The 20433-nt window shown below is 42.1% G+C and overlaps 1 protein-coding gene across 2 annotated transcripts in view; it reads right to left on the reverse strand.

Moving 5' to 3' along the window:
• Positions 1 to 2391: 2391 nt before the first annotated feature.
• Positions 2392 to 20433, reverse strand: part of LOC136751504 (GTP-binding protein 1) — a 30001-nt gene continuing 11959 nt past the window's right edge. For both annotated transcript variants that reach the window (XM_066707167.1, XM_066707169.1), the window contains exons 7-12: positions 19970 to 20114; positions 19684 to 19866; positions 19382 to 19517; positions 18347 to 18525; positions 18079 to 18240; positions 2392 to 5117 (exon numbers count right to left, since the gene is read on the reverse strand). In XM_066707167.1, the coding sequence (XP_066563264.1) occupies positions 5013 to 5117; positions 18079 to 18240; positions 18347 to 18525; positions 19382 to 19517; positions 19684 to 19866; positions 19970 to 20114 (910 nt within the window). In that variant the 3' untranslated portion in view covers positions 2392 to 5012. The remainder of the gene's footprint in view (positions 5118 to 18078; positions 18241 to 18346; positions 18526 to 19381; positions 19518 to 19683; positions 19867 to 19969; positions 20115 to 20433) is intronic.

Genomic DNA, 20433 nt, shown 5'->3' on the forward strand with positions numbered 1-20433 from the left:
AAGAAGTCTTACTTCCAATCACTCTTTGAATCCTCTGTCAACAACCCCCACAAACTCTACTCCATCTTCTCCTCCCTCTTTAACCCCCTACCCCTTCTCCTTCCTGTCTCTCTACAGATGATTTTGCCTCCTTCTTCTCCTCCAAGAACACAGACATCTGCAAGCTCTTCAACAGTCCCCCCTCCTCTCCCATCCTGGCTAAATCTCCTACTAATCAACCTTCCTTTTCTTCATTCTCACCTCTCTGGGACTCTGAACTTTCCTCTCTCCTCCTAGGTCACAAACCCACAACGTGTACCTTGGACCCTCTCCCCACTCACATCCTCCAAGCAACTGCTCCTGATCTACTCCCCTTCATCTCCCTCATCTCCTCACTCCTCAATTCCTTGCTCCTCTCTGGCTGTTTCCCCTCTGCTTTTAAACAAGCTGCGGTCATCCCTCTCCTCAAGAAACCAACCCTAGACCCTACCTCTCCTCAGAACTACCGCCATCTCCCTTGTCCTTCCTCGAGCTGTTCACCATCAGCTGACTCCCTCAGCTGTGCTTGGGCGGCCTCCCTCTCCTCAGTACTAATCCTCCTTGATCTCTCCACAGTGTCTGACACCATCGATCACTCCATCCTCCTCTCCTGCCTCACTGACATTGGAATCTCTTGAACTGCTCTCGCCTGGTTCTCCTAGTACCTCAATGACCAAGTGACCTACCAAGTGACATGGCAAAGTTTTTCATCCACAGCTCAACCTCTCCTCAGAGGCATACCTCAAGGCTCCATCCTAGGACCCCTCCTTTTCTCGCTCTACACATGCTCTCTGGGTCCCCTTATCGTAACCCATGTTTTCTCTAGACGACACCCAGATCTTCATGTTCTTTCCCTCTTCTGACCCCCCTCTTGCATCCCTTCTGTTGTCTCGTCCAGACTCCACAAAGCTACCTTCAGACCCTCATCTCTCTGTACATCCCCTCCAGACCTCTCTGGGTCTTCCTGTGCCAGATTAACTTTTTCTCCTCTCCACTCCCCTTCCTCACTCCTTTTCATCCCTGCCCCCTAAGTGGCAGAACAACCGTCTCACTAAAGTCAGGACAGCGGAGTCCCTGCTTCCCCCGAGTGGCTCAGCTCTCCTGTAAATTTGCACCTTATATAACATTTTTCATTATACTGCTTGCTTTTACAGTGCTAGTACTCGTGTTGTTTATTGTGATTTCCCCTGTGCCCCCTTCCCCTTAGCTCTTAACTATGACTTCAGCTCATCCTGTCTGTACTTTTTAGTTACTACAATCTAGGATGTAGGACTTGTATTTTATATTAACTGTTTATTTTAGTTATGCACTTACCTATATCATTTTGAACCCGTTATTGTATTATGTTTAGATCTGTAATTTGTAACACTTTTGTATTGCTCTTATATGCCGTAAGTTGCCCTGGATAAGGGCGTCTAAAAAATTAATAATAACAATAATGGTCAAGCTAAATGCCTTAGACATGCCCTTAACCTCTACCATTCTATAATACAAATTCAGATTTTACAACTCAATTTAACTTTTCCCAATATAATAATTAACTGGCTTTAGAAACCACAAACAAAAACATTAAATATCAAACAACTTAACAAAGAATTTCAATAAAATACATTATAAAATAACGAATACATTTTCTATCTCCTGAAAAGTGTCGGCTATTAAATAAATTGCAAGGTGTCGGCTATGAGAAATTCCACTTTCTTGTCCATTTTAATGTGTGTCAGCCATTTGTGTTCTTGTACAAAACTAAATTAGCATTGAGAAATAGTAACTTCTTTGGTCAGATATGTTCATACATATTTCAGTTTGTTTTTTCTTGGGTGTTTGTTATGCACTACAACAATGTGCCAAGAGGCACTTCTAGGTTTAACAAGTTTAAGCAGTCCTAACCTGTCACCTCATTCGAAAAACTTTATTGAAATGCTGTTTTCACAAAAAAAAAAATATTCTTAGGATATTGGTTATGAGATTTTATGTGGAAAGTGAGGGGGAGGGGGACATTAAGGGTTTCATAAAAATATTTTTTTTTTATCTTTACTAGCTTCATATTAATAAAGTATTTTCTAGAATTATAAGCAAAATCCAGTATTACTAATGTTTAAGTATCTAAAATCTACCTCTGAAAATCTAACTTCTAGTTTGAGGACGGGCCGGTTGTGAGATCTGTGGTACAAAACTAAACAAAAGTAAAATATAAATATGATAAATGTTTTACTGTGCAGAACAGTTTTAAATATCCTTAATTTGTACTTTGAAATAAGACATCAGACTTTACAGTAGAGAGTAATGGAGACCAGACACAAAAAGTACCTGATAAAATTTTATTTTAAAATGATGTACAACACAGTTTCTTTTTTTTAACATACACTGAACTTTTGTTTGTTTCTTTTTTTTTTTTTTTTTTTTTTTTTTTCCAAAAAATAAATCATGCACTAATTTAAAAACAGTCTGGGGCAGGGGGGTGGACATTGTAAAAAAGAAAGAAAAGAAAAACATCCTGGCAGTCTTTGCCTTATTATCTCACTTCATTACAAAACAAAACAAAACAAAACAAATCAACCTGCAAAATTCCTTCTAGTATCACAACTTTTCACATGAAGGATGCAGCCAAGTCCCTCGCAGCTAAATACAGAGTTGTAGTACACCAAAAAAAATAATCTTTATAATGATTCAATTATTTTTAACCAAACTACTGGATACTGGAGATATAAGCCTGAGCACCACAAGCCCATCACAGCCAGCCCACAACCCCCACAACCTTGCAGGCAGACTGGAGAACTCTGGGAAGGTCATCTCTCCCCTGATCTACACTACATTTGCAGCCTCAGTTTCCCACATTCATACACACAATCGCACAACTTCCCATTACATAAATTATAGTTTCAGAAGTCTCCTAGCTCATTCTTTGTGGCCACATCTGTCTCTCTGGGTCTCTCTCTTTGTGCGTCTGTGTCTATGGGTCTCTATCTGCCTGTCTCCCTGTGTGTGCATCTTTCGGTCTCTCTGGGTCATGTGTGTGCCTGTCTGCCTCTCTCTCTGGGTCTCTACTTGTCTATCTCCATGTGTGCATCTTTCTGTCTCCCTGTGCACATGTCTTACGGTCTCTCTGGGTCTCTATACATCTCTCTCTTTCTCTCTCTGGGTCTCTATCTCTCTGTCTGTCTCTCAGTCTCTGCATCAGCCCCAGGAAAAAATATAAATACAAAATTGGCCTATATAACATGAGTCAGTAGAAGTAGCTGTAGTAGCAGTTTGGCATTATAACATGAACCTGACTCTGTAAAGAAATTGAGAAAAAAAAGAAAAGGATTTAGCACAAAAATGCAATCCTTTCATTCTTGATCACCATGTAACAGCTGCAGAAAGTTTGGGAAGTCCACAGACTCATTTGGGTTTTTGGTTGGCTGTTGGACACTGGGACACCAGTTAGTCTGATGCTACGGTTATGATTATTTTTTTTATTTTGAATCCATACACCCCCGCCCAAATAAATACACTTTCAGAATAAATATGTTCATGGATGGATGCTACTAATGCTTGTAATCAGATTGTTGTACTCTTACTAGTGTTTTTTTTCGGTGGGGGGGATTGTAGGTTATTCGCTGTGTGACAGGAGATGTAAATTGAAAATAAGACATTAATGCTTTGGATGTTCTGAACCCCCTGCCCCACATGAATCAATCTAGCAAACACATTCTACACCACTGACCCAATGTAAGACTATGGAGACACCTACTGTACTGTAGCTCTCCAGGACCAGGACCAGGGCTGGAGACCCCTGCTGTTCAGTACAAAAGGTGAATTACATTTCAGCTCCCCACCCCCCAAAAAATAATAATTAAAAAAAGTTAAACCTGCTCAGACCTTCTATGATCTATTGATTGTTTTTTGTCAATTTTGTTGCCCTGATGTAAAGAAAAGGGAACAGGAGGTGAAACGTTCTGAGAGCTGCCTATAACTACTGGGGTGCTTTAATGCCTGATTTTGCGGGTTGGACAGACAGAGGGAGAGAGGGGTGCAGGGACGAGAGTACAGCTGGGGGTCACACCTTGGTTGGTCAGTTACTCTTCATCAATTCATATTCCAGTAACAGAACTGAACTGGTACTGAACAACTTGAGAATCGAATACAGCTTCTCTCTTCACTAATGCAATGCATTACACTACATTGTACAGTACTGCATTGCATTGATTTACACTATGCTGAACTGCACTGCATCATATTACTCTACACCACTGGTTCTCGACTCACGGTCCTACTCTCGATAAATGTAAACCTTAATTGAACCAAAACATTTGCTTCATTCAACTTTTTAAATGGTTTAACAAAATTGTGAATATGGCTGTTTTATATAATTTCATATTTAACTTGACCTCTCTAATGTTTTAAAATTAATAAGCTCTGATTTGGCCAATTACTGTTTGTTGAAACAAAATTTAGCAGGACACTGGGTCCCCAGGAGCAGGTTTGGGAACCACTGCTCTACACTGTACTGTACTGCACTGCATTGAATTGGACTATAGTGTACTGACCTCAGTGTGCTCAGGAATTCTGTCAGCTGAACAGGAAGGGGGGAGAACCCAACGACCCCAAAGACATTTACTACAGCTAGACTCTGGTGTTGTAGGGAATCTCGATAAACAACAAAATAAAATACAAGTAATTTAGTACATGTTACAGAGCCCCACATGCTTCAATCCACTGAGAAAAGCAGCAGCCTTATGTGACCTTTGACCCCACTCATGACCACTTCCTGATGCTGAGAGACATCTGTGCCAGAGATGCATGGTGGTCTAAAAAGGGAACCATACACCTCAGCTCATGTTGGAAAAATGAGAGGAGGGGGTGGATAGTAATGACCATGTCCTTGTCGTTAAATTCAGTGCTTGTGGGGAAGAAAGAGAGAGAGAGGAGAAGAGGGGAGGGGGTGGAGAGAAACAGAAGAATAAATGGACAGGAGACAGAGGGGTGCTGGGGTGGGGGTGGGGGTTAGTTTAACAACCTCCCCCGCCCCCAGCAGATGTGGGAGTGCCACTGCTTAGAGACTTCACTTTGTGTCGCTGTCCCCCTCTCCGGCGGCCTCCTCCTCCTGGCTTTGGCTGCAAAAAAACAGAAACAGACAAACCAGTTAATGCATTATTGGGTGCTTTTACACTTACATTTCTGATCAGGATCAAATACATCGGTACATTTGACCAGCATCATTTGATCAGGTCAGCCTTCCCAGGGGTCTTCGCATGCACAGTAGCATGTATGTCCAAACATAATTATATGTATATATTCAATTAGGAATTTACAGTTTTTCCCAATTGTTTACACACTAAAATTGGAACATGAAATGCAGTCACCGAAACCTGAACCTCATGTATCAAATCCCTAAACCAAATCTGCAAAATTGCAAGCACAATTCTTGCTTTACACTCAGTTTCCAATTCTGTATCACACTTTTTCCAAAACACTACACACAGATCTCTACATTTGGCACAACTTTCAAATTTTAAATCTCTGTAGTCCCTTTGGAAAGCAATGCCAATCACAATGCCAAGCTCTATACACAAATTGGCAACACCCACTCCTCACAGGTGTAAACACTAGTTGCTGAATTGAGAGCTTTAGCACTACAAAAGGCCACAGATGAGCTCTCCTGTTTTGGAGGAAGATCGAGTCAATGGTGAAGCAAGAGCTAGAGGTCAAGGAGTGAGAGTAAGAGGAGGAAGAGGACGAGGAAGGACAAGTTGTCTCAGATGAGATCAGGGCCACATTGGTTGACCATGTGCTCAACCATGGATTGAGTATGAGGGAGGCTGGGCAGAGAGTTCAGCCCAACCTGAGCCGCTACACGGTTGCATCTATCATCCGTACATTCAGAAATGAGAACCGGTAGGTTACCTACCATCTACACTATGCTCTTTATGTATGTATACTGTAGTATACTGCAGTCCGTCATACCATAGGCCTATGTTACTCAGTGATTGTTGGCCAATGTTACAGTAATGTAATTTCATATTGAAAGAAAATAGATTATTTTAGCTTACTGTAACAAATCATATCATATTTGTGGATCTTCTGCAGAACTGAGAGATGGTCAGGCCATGGTGGAAGACACCGGCTGTTCACACCAGAACAGGATACTGCTATTGTGAACATGGTGGTGGCAAACAATACCATTAGACTATGAGAAATCCAGAACCACATAATTGCAGACAACACAATATTCAATAACATTTACCAGCTTGTCTACATTGGACCGTGTATTACAGTGCAACCGAATCCGGATTAAACAGGTTTACAGGGTGCCATTTGAGCGAAACTCAGAGAGGGTTAAAGAACAGCGCTATGAATATTTGCAAGTAAGTACTATACTGTGAATTTACTATCATATCAGCACTGTATAGACACATTACTGTAATCCAGTGTATTGTGCCTCAGCATATTGACTGCTCTAGGTCTATTTTACATATTGTTTCAGAGAGTCTTGGAGCTGGATTCCTCTGCAATTCAGCATGTTTATATTTACAATGATGAGGCTGGCTTCAACCTAGTCAAAAGAAGTGGACAAAGACGGACCATTATTGGCCAACGTGCCATTGTGAATGTCCCTGGACAGTGTGAAGGGAATATCACCATGTTCGCAGGCGATCTCCATCACCATGCCAACCTTGGTCCTTACAACACCGCCCTTTTCATCGCATTCCTGGAGACACTACATGGCATCCTCATTCCAGCCGAGCAGAGGGGTGGACCAGAGTAGCCCAGGTATGTTGTCATCTGGGACAAGGTGAGTTTCCACCAGGCTGCTCTGGTCTGCGACTGGTTCATCAACCACTGACAATTTAGTGTTCTATACCTGTATGGAAAAATGTAACTGCTGAAGCTGGGGAAATTCCACCATGATAAAATTCCACAGTTTAAAGTCGACTCCCCAAATGTTCTTGGGTATTGTCCTAATTCACAGAAGGTAAACGCAGATGGCTGAGCAAAGGTGGGGTCCCTGGTATCAATAGGAACAGAAGGTTGATAAAGACGAGTAAGGAGACAGTCCGTCTCTGTTGGGAATAGTGAGTTAATCATCTCCGAGAAAGGTATGGGTGAGGGGAACAGGTGAGCCGTTACCCTGGAATGTGGGAGAGCGGGGTGAGGGCTCCATTGTCACTTGATATGCTAATAAGCAGCTGTCATTGGATACTCTGGTGGGTGGGGTTGTCACTCTGGAAGGTGGAGTTGGACAGGGGTTCAACTCATAAAAGCTGACCTGTCCATGAAGCCTTTGTATCCGTTTTGCCTTGCGGTACCCGGTATACTTGTATACTGTGATCTATATTTTGGACTCTGTAATAAATCATATTGAACCTGAACTGTCTTAGTTCCAGTCACTGCTACAGGAGGTTCCATTTTCTTACATTACCTCCCACCATATTCCCCATTCCTAAACCCAATTGAAGAGTTTTTTTTCGACATGGCGATGGAAGGTATATGACCGCCATCCTCTCGCACGCATGCCTCTTCTCCAGGCAATGGAGGATGCATGTGGTGAAGTTGATGTGGGGGCTTTCTGTGGCTGGATCTGTCACTCCAGAAGATTCTTTGCCCGCTGTTTAGCCAGGGAGAACATCGCTTGTGATGTATATGAGGTGCTGTGGCCAGACCAAAATAGGAGGTGGGATGCAGCTTAATTTTTGTCTTACATTTTGCATTTGTTTTTCTGATTACAGTTTTGAAAGAATTAACCAGTTTCATTTTTCATTTTTTTACAGAAAGCCCTTCATCTTACTGAATGTTTTTCCTGGTTTTCTCCTGTTGGGTATGGAAAGTGTTACATAAATACTGCATTTTGGAAATAAATGACAATGTTTTTGTTAATGTATTGCATTTGTGTGTGTTTATTTATATATATTTGAGTAGGTATACATTACTGTGACAATATTTTACAACCAGCTACAGTATAACACTACTGATGGGATATTCATAGTATTGTTTTGTGTTGAGCACATGAGTGTGTTGTTGGTTGGTAGACAGATCTACTCATATGACGTGTGTGTGTGTCATGTCATGATGCAAAAAACCATTTCGGAAAGAGATAAAAAAGTTTTGAATGCAGTGTTTGCTTTTGCTAGAGATTTGTAGAGTTTTGCATTTTGTGTTTAGAGTTTTGGGAAAATGAGCCAAAGATTCAGTAAACTTGTGTAAACAATTGGGAAAAACTGTAAATACAGTGCTTTAAAAAAAAAAAAGTTCTCATTACGAAGTAAAACCAACTCACTTGCATATTTTTTCACAACAAAAGCATTTTAAATGAATTAATTTTTTGCAACCATAAATTAACTGCTAATTTTAACAATATTCTATTGATAATAAGGGAAGTAGGGGGAAGTGTACTCTTATCTGCTCCACTGATGCAAAGGATGTTTGTCTGCCACCTGCCTTTAAAACACATGCCATCACAGTGCATGGAGCTGGTTGAGTGTCCACACAGCCAGGACCAAATGCTACAAATGCATTTGATCCAGATCCGTACCATCTCCCGAGAGGTGCATTTGGTACAGTCGCTGAGTGTTTACACTGCAATTACTGAGCAGGATCAAATGCTACTGATGCTAAATGCGCCCAATTAATTAATCATTCGAGTTACTACAGTTGCTAATATTACTCTTAAAACTACTGCTACTAATTAATGAAAATGCATCAGTGAGCAGAATGGACAGTGAGAGGAAGGGAAAGGAGACCCCTGCTGTACTGTGCTCTCTCTCTGCAGGACCAGGGCTAGTTGCTTGTTGCTTCTTTTACCTTATTCTCTTTGTTGGAGTCTGTTTTCTGTACATCCTCCTCACCCACTGGCTAACAGCACAAGCCAGGAAAGGGAGGGAGGGAGGGAGGGAGGAAGGACATTAATAAATGAAGAATGAAAGGAGAAAGGATGGTGAAAAAAGTAAAAAAAAACAAAAACAAAAAAAAAAACAGGAGAAATACAGAATTGAGGATCAAAGGAGAGAAAAAAGAAAACGGACGAGGAAAATTAACAGATGCGATGTTTGAAAATAGAGGATGAGTAAACAGAATGGAAGAGGGGGTTCCAGGTCCAGGGAGAAAAAGAGAGAGAGAGAGATTAGCGGACAGGAGCATCTGGAGCAGAGGTAAGAAAGTGAGATCAGTCAGTGTCCTACACAGCAGCATCGGCGGTGAGCTGGTGAATGGGTTACAATACACTGCACTAAGCTGTACACTGCATTAGAACATACTACACCACGTAAGAATGCACTACACTATACATTTGAATATATTATCCTAGTATACAATACACTACACTATAATACAATAGACTACACTACACCACACTACAACCGAGCACAATACAACACAGCAAAGCACAGCACAGCGGAGTGGAAATCAGATGGGTTTCAATCATCAGCGGCTGAAGACCTGTTGAAAACTAACTGGGCGGAACTGAGTGAGTGATCTGCCCAACTAAAGGCTGGTTTATACTTCTGCGTCTGCGTCTCTGCGTACATGCGCGGGCGTCGTATGCAGACGGTCGCATAGCTGTCTGCCAACATACTTGCACGTAAGGTTGACGTGTCGATGGGGGCAGTGTCACATTTACACATCGCAATCTACAGAAAACGAAACCCAATTTCTATTGTGCACCTACGATTGTGTGGATGTAAATTAAAACATACTGTTAATGACATTATTTTATTACAGAAACTACAAGCACACACATATAAACTGCACCCTGTATGTGCAGATCTCTATTGTCTTGCTATAGTTGGCTAGACACTTAACACTAGAACATACATACACACATCTCTGCGTATGTGAACTTCTCCTGAATATCCGTTCTTATAGGTTACTATACATTTGAATTAGATACATATATGAGCGTTTCTGGTGTTAAACTCCTCAAAATTAATGAGCTATAAATATGTTCTTCTCCAGACTCGCAGTTCATTTGATAGACTATAGCGTACTGAAAACTTTAATAAATATAGCCGACAATATGGGCTTTGTAATCAAATCAAAGGAATGCAATCCTGATCACGTTGCAAACCTGGGTCTCTGGATCAATGCCTTGATCAGTCACCTGTTTGATCATGAATGATAATTGTTCATTCCGTCGACGGAAAGCAAAGTACATTTTACCTTTCGTCCAAAATTGCCAAGCACAAAATACGTGGGCATTTTGTGGGATAAAATGTGAATTATATTAACGAAATGTGCAGTTCGAGGGACAAAACACTCATTATGTGGACAAATGTGTTTTGTGGATGCATTTTAAATACTTTTGTATGTCACCACATAATTTATCTGCGGCGGCGCTACACACAGACACGCATCACACACCGGTCGCCCCCGCACTGAGCGATTGGCTGCGGCTGTTAGAATATCGCTGCTCAGCCAATCAGCGCTGGCCTGACGCGCAGGACGCAAAGACGCAGAGACGCGCTGTTGAGATTTCGTCGGAGTGCGCGTCGGCGGGACTCTGCGGGCTGCGCTTACCCAGAAACCCCTGCAAGTTCTAAACTCCGCGCTATGCCACCATGACTGAGTGTTTTTTTAAATATTTTATATTTTAATATTTAATATTTAATATTAATATTGCCAAAATTCAGTGTACAGCAAATCTACAGGCACATACGTGTAGAATCTAATAAGGTGCTTGCTGAACATTTTGCATTAGTAGCTACTGCCATCTGATTTTTAACTGATTTACACATACAAATCAAATCCTTGCAAAACACCCTTCAAACATGGCACATACAAGTGGAAATGCATGAGGAATGGAAAGGAGTTTGAGGTAAGTGAGTATTTCCATGAGGATGATTTTGATTTGTGCTTTGATTTAGTTTTGTTTGGCTTCTGTGTTGCTTTATGCAAGTGTTGTGTTACACTGCGTGCAGAGATACATGTGTATCACTCTCATATTCGATCCTAGGGTGCTCCTCAATCCCCCCAAAAATAGTGTGTGAGCGAAAACCTCAGTATAGAGTGTATTTGTGTCTCAGTATACACTCACCTAAAGGATTATTAGGAACACCTGTTCAATTTCTCATTAATGCAATTATCTAACCAACCAATCACATGGCAGTTGCTTCAATGCATTTAGGGGTGTGGTCCTGGTCAAGACCATCTCCTGAACTCCAAACTGAATGTCTGAATGGGAAAGAAAGGTGATTTAAGCAATTTTGAGCATGGCATGGTTGTTGGTGCCAGACGGGCCGGTCTGAGTATTTCACAATCTGCTCAGTTACTGGGATTTTCACGCACAACCATTTCTAGGGTTTACAAAGAATGGTGTGAAAAGGGAAAAACATCCAGTATGCGGCAGTCCTGTGGGCGAAAATGCCTTGTTGATGCTAGAGGTCAGAGGAGAATGGGCCGACTGATTCAAGCTGATAGAAGAGCAACTTTGACTGAAATAACCACTCGTTACAACCGAGGTATGCAGCAAAGCATTTGTGAAGCCACAACACGTACAACCTTGAGGCGGATGGGCTACAACAGCAGAAGACCCCACCGGGTACCACTCATCTCCACTACAAATAGGAAAAAGAGGCTACAATTTGCACAAGCTCACCAAAATTGGACAGTTGAAGACTGGAAAAATGTTGCCTGGTCTGATGAGTCTCGATTTCTGTTGAGACATTCAGATGGTAGAGTCAGAATTTGGCGTAAACAGAATGAGAACATGGATCCATCATGCCTTGTTACCACTGTGCAGGCTGGTGGTGGTGGTGTAATGGTGTGGGGGATGTTTTCTTGGCACACTTTAGGCCCCTTAGTGCCAATTGGGCATCGTTTAAATGCCACGGCCTACCTGAGCATTGTTTCTGACCATGTCCATCCCTTTATGACCACCATGTACCCATCCTCTGATGGCTACTTCCAGCAGGATAATGCACCATGTCACAAAGGTCGAATCATTTCAAATTGGTTTCTTGAACATGACAATGAGTTCACTGTACTAAACTGGCCCCCACAGTCACCAGATCTCAACCCAATAGAGCATCTTTGGGATGTGGTGGAACGGGAGCTTTGTGCCCTGAATGTGCATCCCACAAATCTCCATCAACTGCAAGATCCTATCAATATGGGCCAACATTTCTAAAGAATGCTTTCAGCACCTTGTTGAATCAATGCCACGTAGAATTAAGGCAGTTCTGAAGGCGAAAGGGGGTCAAACACAGTATTAGCATGGTGTTCCTAATAATCCTTTAGGTGAGTGTATAGTGGCTCTCACAAGTATTCACCCCTCTTGGACTTTTCCACATTTCATTGTGTTACAAATCTGGAATAAGGTTCCTCAAAAGCACCAATCATGGGTAGGATATAAGAACATTGTCAAGGCATTGAATATGCCCCCAGAGCACAGTGAAATCCATTATTAAGAAATGGAGAGAATAAGACAACTGTGAATCTGCCTAGATCAGGCTGTCCTCAAAAACCGAGTATCCGGGGCGAGAGGGGCACTAGTCAAGAAGGCCTATGGCAACTCTAAAGGAGTTACAGTCTTCCACGGCTGAGTTGGGAGACACTGTGCATATTGCAACAATAGCCTCTGTGCTTCACAAAAGAGGACTTTATGGGAGAGTGTCGAAAAAACTCACATCAAATTTTGGCTAATGTTTGCCAGAAGGCATGAGGGAGACTCTGAGACCAAGTTGGGGAAGATTCTATGGTCTGATGAGACCAAAATAGAGCTTTGTGGCCTCAATGCTAAGCACTACATTTGGCGCAATCCTAACAACGCAAATCATCCCAAGAACAGGATGGTGGCAGAATCATGCTATAGGGATGCTTCTCTGCACCAGGGCCTAGAAACCTTGTAAAGATAGAGGTCAAAATGGATACAGCAAAGTACAGAGGAATCCTGGAAGAAAACCTGTTGAAGTTTGCAACAGACCTGGGACTTGGGACAAGATGAATCTTCCAGCAGGACAATGACCCCAAACATACAGACAAAGCCACATTGGAGAATGTCCTGGAGTGACCTAATCAAAGCCACTCAATCCAATTGGACCTCAGTCCAATATGAGGAAATAGTTGAAAATTGCTGTTCACCAAAGGTCCCCATCCAACTTGATGGAGCTTGAGCAATTTTGCAAAGAAGAATGGGCAAACATCACTATGTCCAGATGTGCATAGCTGGTACAGATTTATCCACATAGACTCATCGCTATAATTGACGCCAAAGGTGCCTCTACCAAATATTGACTTATGCATTCAAGTATTTTCTGTTTTGTATTTGTAATTAATTTAGAACAATTTGCAGATTATATATTTTTCACTTTGACATTATGGACATTTTCTTTGTTGATCAGTGGCAAAAACTCCTGATTAAATCCATTCTGATTGCATGTTGTAACACAATGAAATGTGGAAAAGTCCAAGGCGGGTGAATACTGTATAGTCTATGCATCTGTATGTAAAGTGTATCCACTGTATAGTGTAGTATAGTATCTCTGTATATGTAGTGTATGTACCCACAGGGTGAATTATGTCCCTAATAGCGCCTCATAGATACTGATCCCTTCGCAGTGTAAATCAGCACTTACACAAAGCAAGACAAAAGCAAAATAAAATAAAACTGAGCTGTAATAAAATGCTTGACGAACACCAACAAAAATAAATAATGAAATTCTCAGCTCTCATGATGTGCTCATTGAACGTATTACATATCTGCAGAATTAAGCACAGGACACACCAGTGCATCGTGTCACTACGCCGTCAAGATTTTTCCCAGAGCAATTTGTGACACGACGCTTGAGAGTAGGGTTGTGCCGATAGTCGATATTAACATGTATCGGCGTGCGTGTGCGTGTCATCATCATCAATAATCTGCTTCATTTGCACTTTGCGTCTCGGGGTGGGGGGGAGCGGGGGAATGCAGTGTGCCTCTGCAGTTCTGGTGAGCAGGGGGCGGGAGCACTCTGTACACTTTTTGGAATCAAATTACTATTTAAAACAATGTGTCACTTCAAAAAAAATTATACATGTGTAACAAACGTGCGATTTCAGTTTTGTTTTGTGTGGATGTTCTGTGCCAAAAAAAATTAAACATTGGAGCCCAAAAAAGCATCCTCCCCTGTCATAAAAATACTAAATAATATTAAAAACCTAAAATAACCTACAATGATACAAATAAAATTACTATAATAGCAAAAAATTCCCAAATGCATTTTCCTGTTTAATAGGCTATGAGGAGTTCATAATTACACATCTCTATAAGTGTATTTGACAGAAAAAGCTTTACCCATAAGTTTTATATATTTTTCAATGTTTTTTTTAACTGCCCACAAGTGATACTCTTGCAGTGAGGTTCGTTCAAAAAGTTGCTATGGAAATGTGTTGACACTACGGCTGTGAACAACCTATTGGACACCTTGTCATGTCTCACAGCAAAAACTGTTTTAGCTTCTATCACAGGTTGTAATGTACCCATATACAGAGTGCAATATGCATATATTTTTAATGTGCACTTCTATTAGTATGTCTGTGACACTGGTTTACCTTACCCACCCCTTCTCTGTACAGACAAATGTGTTTATATAGAGAGGAGCCTATTGGTTTTGAATCCAATGTGTCCTTCATATTAGGGAAAGAAATGTATCCCTGCATAGCCCATAATTAATATTAATTAATTAATTAATTAATTAATTAATCTCCCGTCTCCCCACCCATCCGAAGTTTATGCTTTAGTAAACTCTATAAATCGCTGCTTGGCCAGCGATTTGTTTTAACCTAGAGGTGGGTCCTGTTCAAAACAGGACATAAAGCATACACATACACAAATATGCACACACAAACAAAACATTTACTTATCTAAGTTTCTACACACATTACAAATTATTATTAAACTAAGGTAAATGTTCTTTATTTTAGGACAGTAAAATTCTTTTACAAATCCAAGGAAGATGCTACCCCGTTCATACTTATTAGGCCGGCCTCAAATTTAGTCTAGCTTTTTTTTTTTTTTAGACACCCTGTTCACATTTGTAGTTTTAGGAGGCCTAAGTGCGTTCACATATGCAGGCAAAAAAGCGGCCTAAACTAAATGCATGCCGGGAAGTAAACAAATCTGCAAAAACAAACCAGTGACGCATGACATTACTGTCTGCTTACAGGTGTATGCGATGTATTTATAATCAAAACTTATTCATATTGATGTAAATATATAGGCTATTGATCGGTTCTATAATTTTCTTTGAAAGTAATCTTAACCCTTTGCAGCCGAAGCTTTCTAATATAATTTAAAAATATGCTGGTTCAATGGGGAATCTAATTAATATATTTCCCTTTTCAAATGTCTATCTTCGGTTTTGCAAGTCTAAAAGTGCTGTTATACAATTCACCTGAAAGCAAAGCACCTTTATTAGGACATCCATATTAAATCACAAAAAATCGTATGCATTAGTATGCAATCGTATGCATCAAAAGAAGCCTCTGTGATCGCTTCTATAGTTATATCCTCATAGACAGCAGGGGGGGTTAATTTCCAGATATCTGCTGCCGTTTCATCTAGTTTCCTTTGTTTTTTGAGTAGCATGTTCACAAAAATAGCAAATGTGTATGACTTCTCCCTGTATCATGATCCTTATTAACATTAAGTATCCCAGGTATTTTCCATTATTATTTATTTGAGGGACAATTAAACTACGTTCAAGTATTAAAAGTGCACGTTTGTGTTACTCAGATCTGTCCTGCGTATATACAGATGGGTGACAAATTAAAGCAAAAACCTGAATAAATGAGTGGGGGAACATAATGAATGCAGATGCCTACAAACAGGTGTACTGCATGATACAATTAAGCAATTAACATCCTATCATGCCCTATGGCATGTATAAAAATGCTTAGCAGGCCCAGCTGACCTTAATTTGGATCAATATGGTAAGAGGAAAGGATCCAAATTACTTTGAAAGAGGGGTCATTATTGGGGCACGAATGGCAGGAGCTTCAGACACAAAGACTGCTCAACTGGCTAGTGTTTCAATAGGAACAGTGACTAAAGTTACATCTGCATTTAGATCTATGGGAAAGACATCAGTAAATAGGGTTGGAATTTGTGGTCCAAAGTGCACATTCGATGACCATGATGCTCGTGCATTACTGCAATATGAAAAGAAAAACAGAAGAGCAACTCTTTCCCAGGTGACTGGGAATGTCAGTGCAGGACGTGATCAGACTGTCAGCAAGAACAGTCCGTCGAGAACTACACAGAGAGGGATATTATAGTAGGGCTGCAGTGCGTAAACCCCTCATTACAAAGACAAATGCACATCTGAGAGTTCCTGTGGTGCAAAAACCATAGGCACTGGCCTACAGAGATAAAAAAAAGTGATATGGTCAGATGAGTCATCCTTCACCATATTCTCAACAAGTGGGTGAGTGCACGTGTGGTGACACCAAGAGAACGGTACAGGCCTGACTGCTTGACCCCTACAGTGAGGGGGTCTGGAGGCTCTGTTATGCTGTGGGGGGTATTTTCCTGGCATGGTTTGGGTCCACTTGTCCCCTTAGAGGGAAGGGTCACTGAAAATCACTACAAAGTTATTCTGAGTGATCACCTTTATCCTAAGGTGAAACATTTCTATCCTGATGGGAGCGGTCTCTTCCAGGATGACAATGCCCCTATCCACAGGGCACGAGGGCTCACTGAATGGTTTAATGAGTATGAAAATTATGTGAATCATATGCTATGGCCTTTGCAGTCACCAGATCTCAAACCAATTAAACACCTATGGAAGATTTTGGACCAATGTGTTAGACAGTGCTCCCCACCACCATCATCATTTAAACACACTAAATGAGGGAATATCGTTTGGAAGAATGGTGTTCATCCCTCCAGTAGAGTTCCAGAGACTGCCAAGAGCATTGAAGCTGTTCTGGGGCTCGTGGAGGCCCAACACCTTACTGAGACACTTTATGTTGGTTTTTCCTTTAATTTGTCACCCATCTGTATAGCCATGTGTGTTAGCATATCAGTATGAAATAGTCGTAGCTATATTAGTATATATATTAGGATTATAGCTAACTTGGCAGACTTATTCTTAAGAACAACTAATACATTTATAAAGTATTATGAATACCCCTATAACACTCTGGGATCCATAACTTTCACACATTTGTTTTGGCAGTGTTACAGTATTAGAATGTTTTCCTTAATAACCTTCACATAAGCTTAATCAATAACAATAAGTGTTGCTAAATAAATTAATCAAACATCATGTGCTATACTTTGTCCTGAAACCGTTGTCAATGGATCAGGTAGTGGCTGTAGTAATCACAATTTTTTCAAGGTAGTTATTTATTTCTGGGGTGGCCAGATGGGTCCAGTAGTTATTTTGGGGTTGGAACAGCTATGATAAAGAGATGACCTGGGGGGGTGCTGACAAGGTGATGACTGGGAGCGGAGGGGGAGGGGTGCTGACGAAGTGCTGACTGGGGGGAATGAAGTGCTGACTGCGGGAATCTAAACTACATGAACACAACGCGAAACACAGTTCGCCAGCTTTGCCGCTTATTCAATTGACAGTGAACCAACAAAATTCTGCTGCAATACTTTTTTGTTTACTTTTTCCCTAAATTTTGAGTGACGAGATGGAGGGCCAGTGAGGTGCACCCTGGGCTCGCCCTTGCTACTCTCAGAAGTATTTAAATTATAACATCCCTCAAACAACCCTATTTCACACATAGTGTAATTCACAAAAGCAAAATGAAGTGTACATTCGTGTAGACAGCAGACAGCAACCCACAGTAATGAAAAGTGTTTCTAGTATCCAATGGTAACAGTATACTTTTTCCTGGAACTGCACAGGCTTTCTAATGTACATTCAAAGTTCAAGACACCATATGTCAATACCAATTTGGACCCAGGGCACATTTGACGTACCCGTACATCCGTAAGTGCTGAAACCTTGTGAAATTAGTTATTTTTGTGTCTGCACGTTTGTTTTTTGTGGGTTTTTTGGGCTGAATGGTGCTCATTAGTGAATGACCTCCTAAATCAGATGTAAAGGACAAAAAAAACAAAGGGTAAAGAACAGAACACTCTGCCCCTCTCACCGGTGCTGTGTGTGGACTGGCCGGCCGCCCCGAGATCGCCATCTCCTCATTGGCAGGGCTGGGCCCCTCCTCCCTGCGAGGCGGGGCTGCCTTCTTGGTAGACTGCATCTTGATTTGTGGAGGCTTGGCGTTGGAGGGCAGGTTATTGGTTGACTGGAGTAACTGAAAGGAGAGGGAGCCAATGAGCCCTCGGTCATTGCATCAGCCAGTAGCTCAATGAGGCATACACTGAGCCCTGTAAACCACCCTCCATCCATTGACCCCTGACCTTGGTGATAGTGCCCACGGCCTTGGTGCGGCCCTCCCTGAAGACCAGCCGCTGCTCGGTGTGCAGGTACTCCGGGGTCTTGATGAAGCGGAAGTGCACAGTCGCCTTGTCCCCTGTCCGCAGGCAGTCCCTGTTCATGGACAATATAGTGGCTGTCTGCCTGATACTGCCACAGTGCACTGAGAAAGAGGGAGAGGGAGAGAGGGAAATAGTCAGCCCCTATTCATGGACAGGCTAGTGGCCTCATAATGCCAGTGTGCGTCGTTTCTCTGCTTGTCTCTGTGTCAAGCCAGGTTGAGTGGTCAGCTGCACAACCCAATTGCTCACAAAACCGCACAGCTCAGTTGTGCATGATATTGGTGTCCACATCTGAGCTGTGCAAAAGAAAATCCTTTTTTAAAAAAGCAGCAGAAGAAACATGGTCCGTGACTCTGAGATCTCTCAGTACTGAGATACCTACACAAACTTCAATCAAAACTTCTCAAGCAAGCTCTGTCTGTGATTATCCCCTATAGTTGTACAGCACTTTACCACATGCTGAAAGACTACTATTTACAGTTCAGAAAAAATGTATATTACTGGTAAACATATTTTAAATATATGGTGAATAGTGATTTTTACTTTGTAAAATCAAAAAACATACTGCATAAGAAATATTTATAGGCTTATAAGTTTACAACCAATATTTTTTTCTTAGTGCTTCTTTATGACAGAATATACAAGCTTTGTGGTCAGATTTATAAAAGCCAATCAGAGAACACAAATTGTTATGTTATCATAAGGAGATCACATGAGCAGAAGTCGCTCCAGAGAATGCTTGAAAAGTAGAGCCTGGCAATTAAGTTGTGCAGGTGTGATCCCAGCTTCAATCCTTTTTTCTGCTTGCGTTTCAGCTTTTCCCAGCTTGCTCTGTATGTCTTTTCTCTACGGGTCTGTCTGCTTGTCTCTGAGTGTGCCTCAGTGCTTCTCTATGCATCTGTGGGCATGTGTCAGTGTGACACACTGGGAGAACGTCCCAGTGTTACAGTGTCTCACCCATGGCCTGGTATCGGGGACTGATGGTGGTGGGGTGATGCAGCACTAGGATCTCAGCCTCAAACTCCCAGGAGGCCTGAGGGCTGAGTCGTGGGGACACCATCACCATTCCTTTTCTGATAGAGGAGCGCTTGATCTGAGAGAGGGAGGGAGTAGAGACAAGCACTAATGTACTGCCTGCAGAGACTGTCTGATACATTATATTATATAGTCCACACAGCGATGGCTTAAGTCTGGGCCCCTATACCACTATACTATAAGTGCTGGCTCCTATTCTGTACTATGCGAAGAGGGTGTCTCACCTTCTTGAGGGCGAATGAGGCAGTCTGCCCGCCCCTCACCTCCTTCACTGGCATCCTCTTGCGGTGGATGGATTTCACAGCGATGGGGGTGAAATTGCCCAGGGGGTCAGGTCCGAGGAGCAGGATGTCATTCAGACGTATCAATCCGCGTAAAGTAGTCCCAGACACCACTGTCCCCACACCCTGAGAGCAAGTGGAGAGCGGTAATAGTGAGTCAAGAGTCTGTGCGAGTGAGTGTGTGTAAGTGTGTGTGTGTGTATCAGTGTCACTGTGCGTTTATCAGTACCGGTACGGAGTAGGTGTCATCGATCTGGAACTCGGCAGGCTCCTCGTCGCTGTAGGCTGTGCGTGAGGACAGCAGGTTCAGGAACATCTTCAGCAGGTCCATGTTCTCCCCAGTCACATTTGAGATCTGGAAGATTGGGCACATCCTGCACGCACAAAGACATACCCGAAGACACACCAGGAGGGCCCGAAGCACACACACAGACACACAGGGAGAGAGGGACACACCAGGATGGGCACAGGGACAGAGAGAGAGACACAGAGAATGACACAGCGGGAAGGTTCCCCAGGGACACAGAGAGAGTGGGACAAACAGAAATGACAGGGAGACCGAGACAGAAACAACACCCAAACACACAGACAGACATACAGGCAGAAGGAGATGGACCAGAAAACAAGAGAAAAAAAGACAGGTTAGAGCACTTGGAAGAAAAGGAAAACAAACCCCACCCCCCAAAAAAAATA

This window comes from Amia ocellicauda, chromosome 6 (genome assembly GCF_036373705.1).
Source record: "Amia ocellicauda isolate fAmiCal2 chromosome 6, fAmiCal2.hap1, whole genome shotgun sequence".
Classification (NCBI taxonomy): domain Eukaryota; kingdom Metazoa; phylum Chordata; class Actinopteri; order Amiiformes; family Amiidae; genus Amia; species Amia ocellicauda.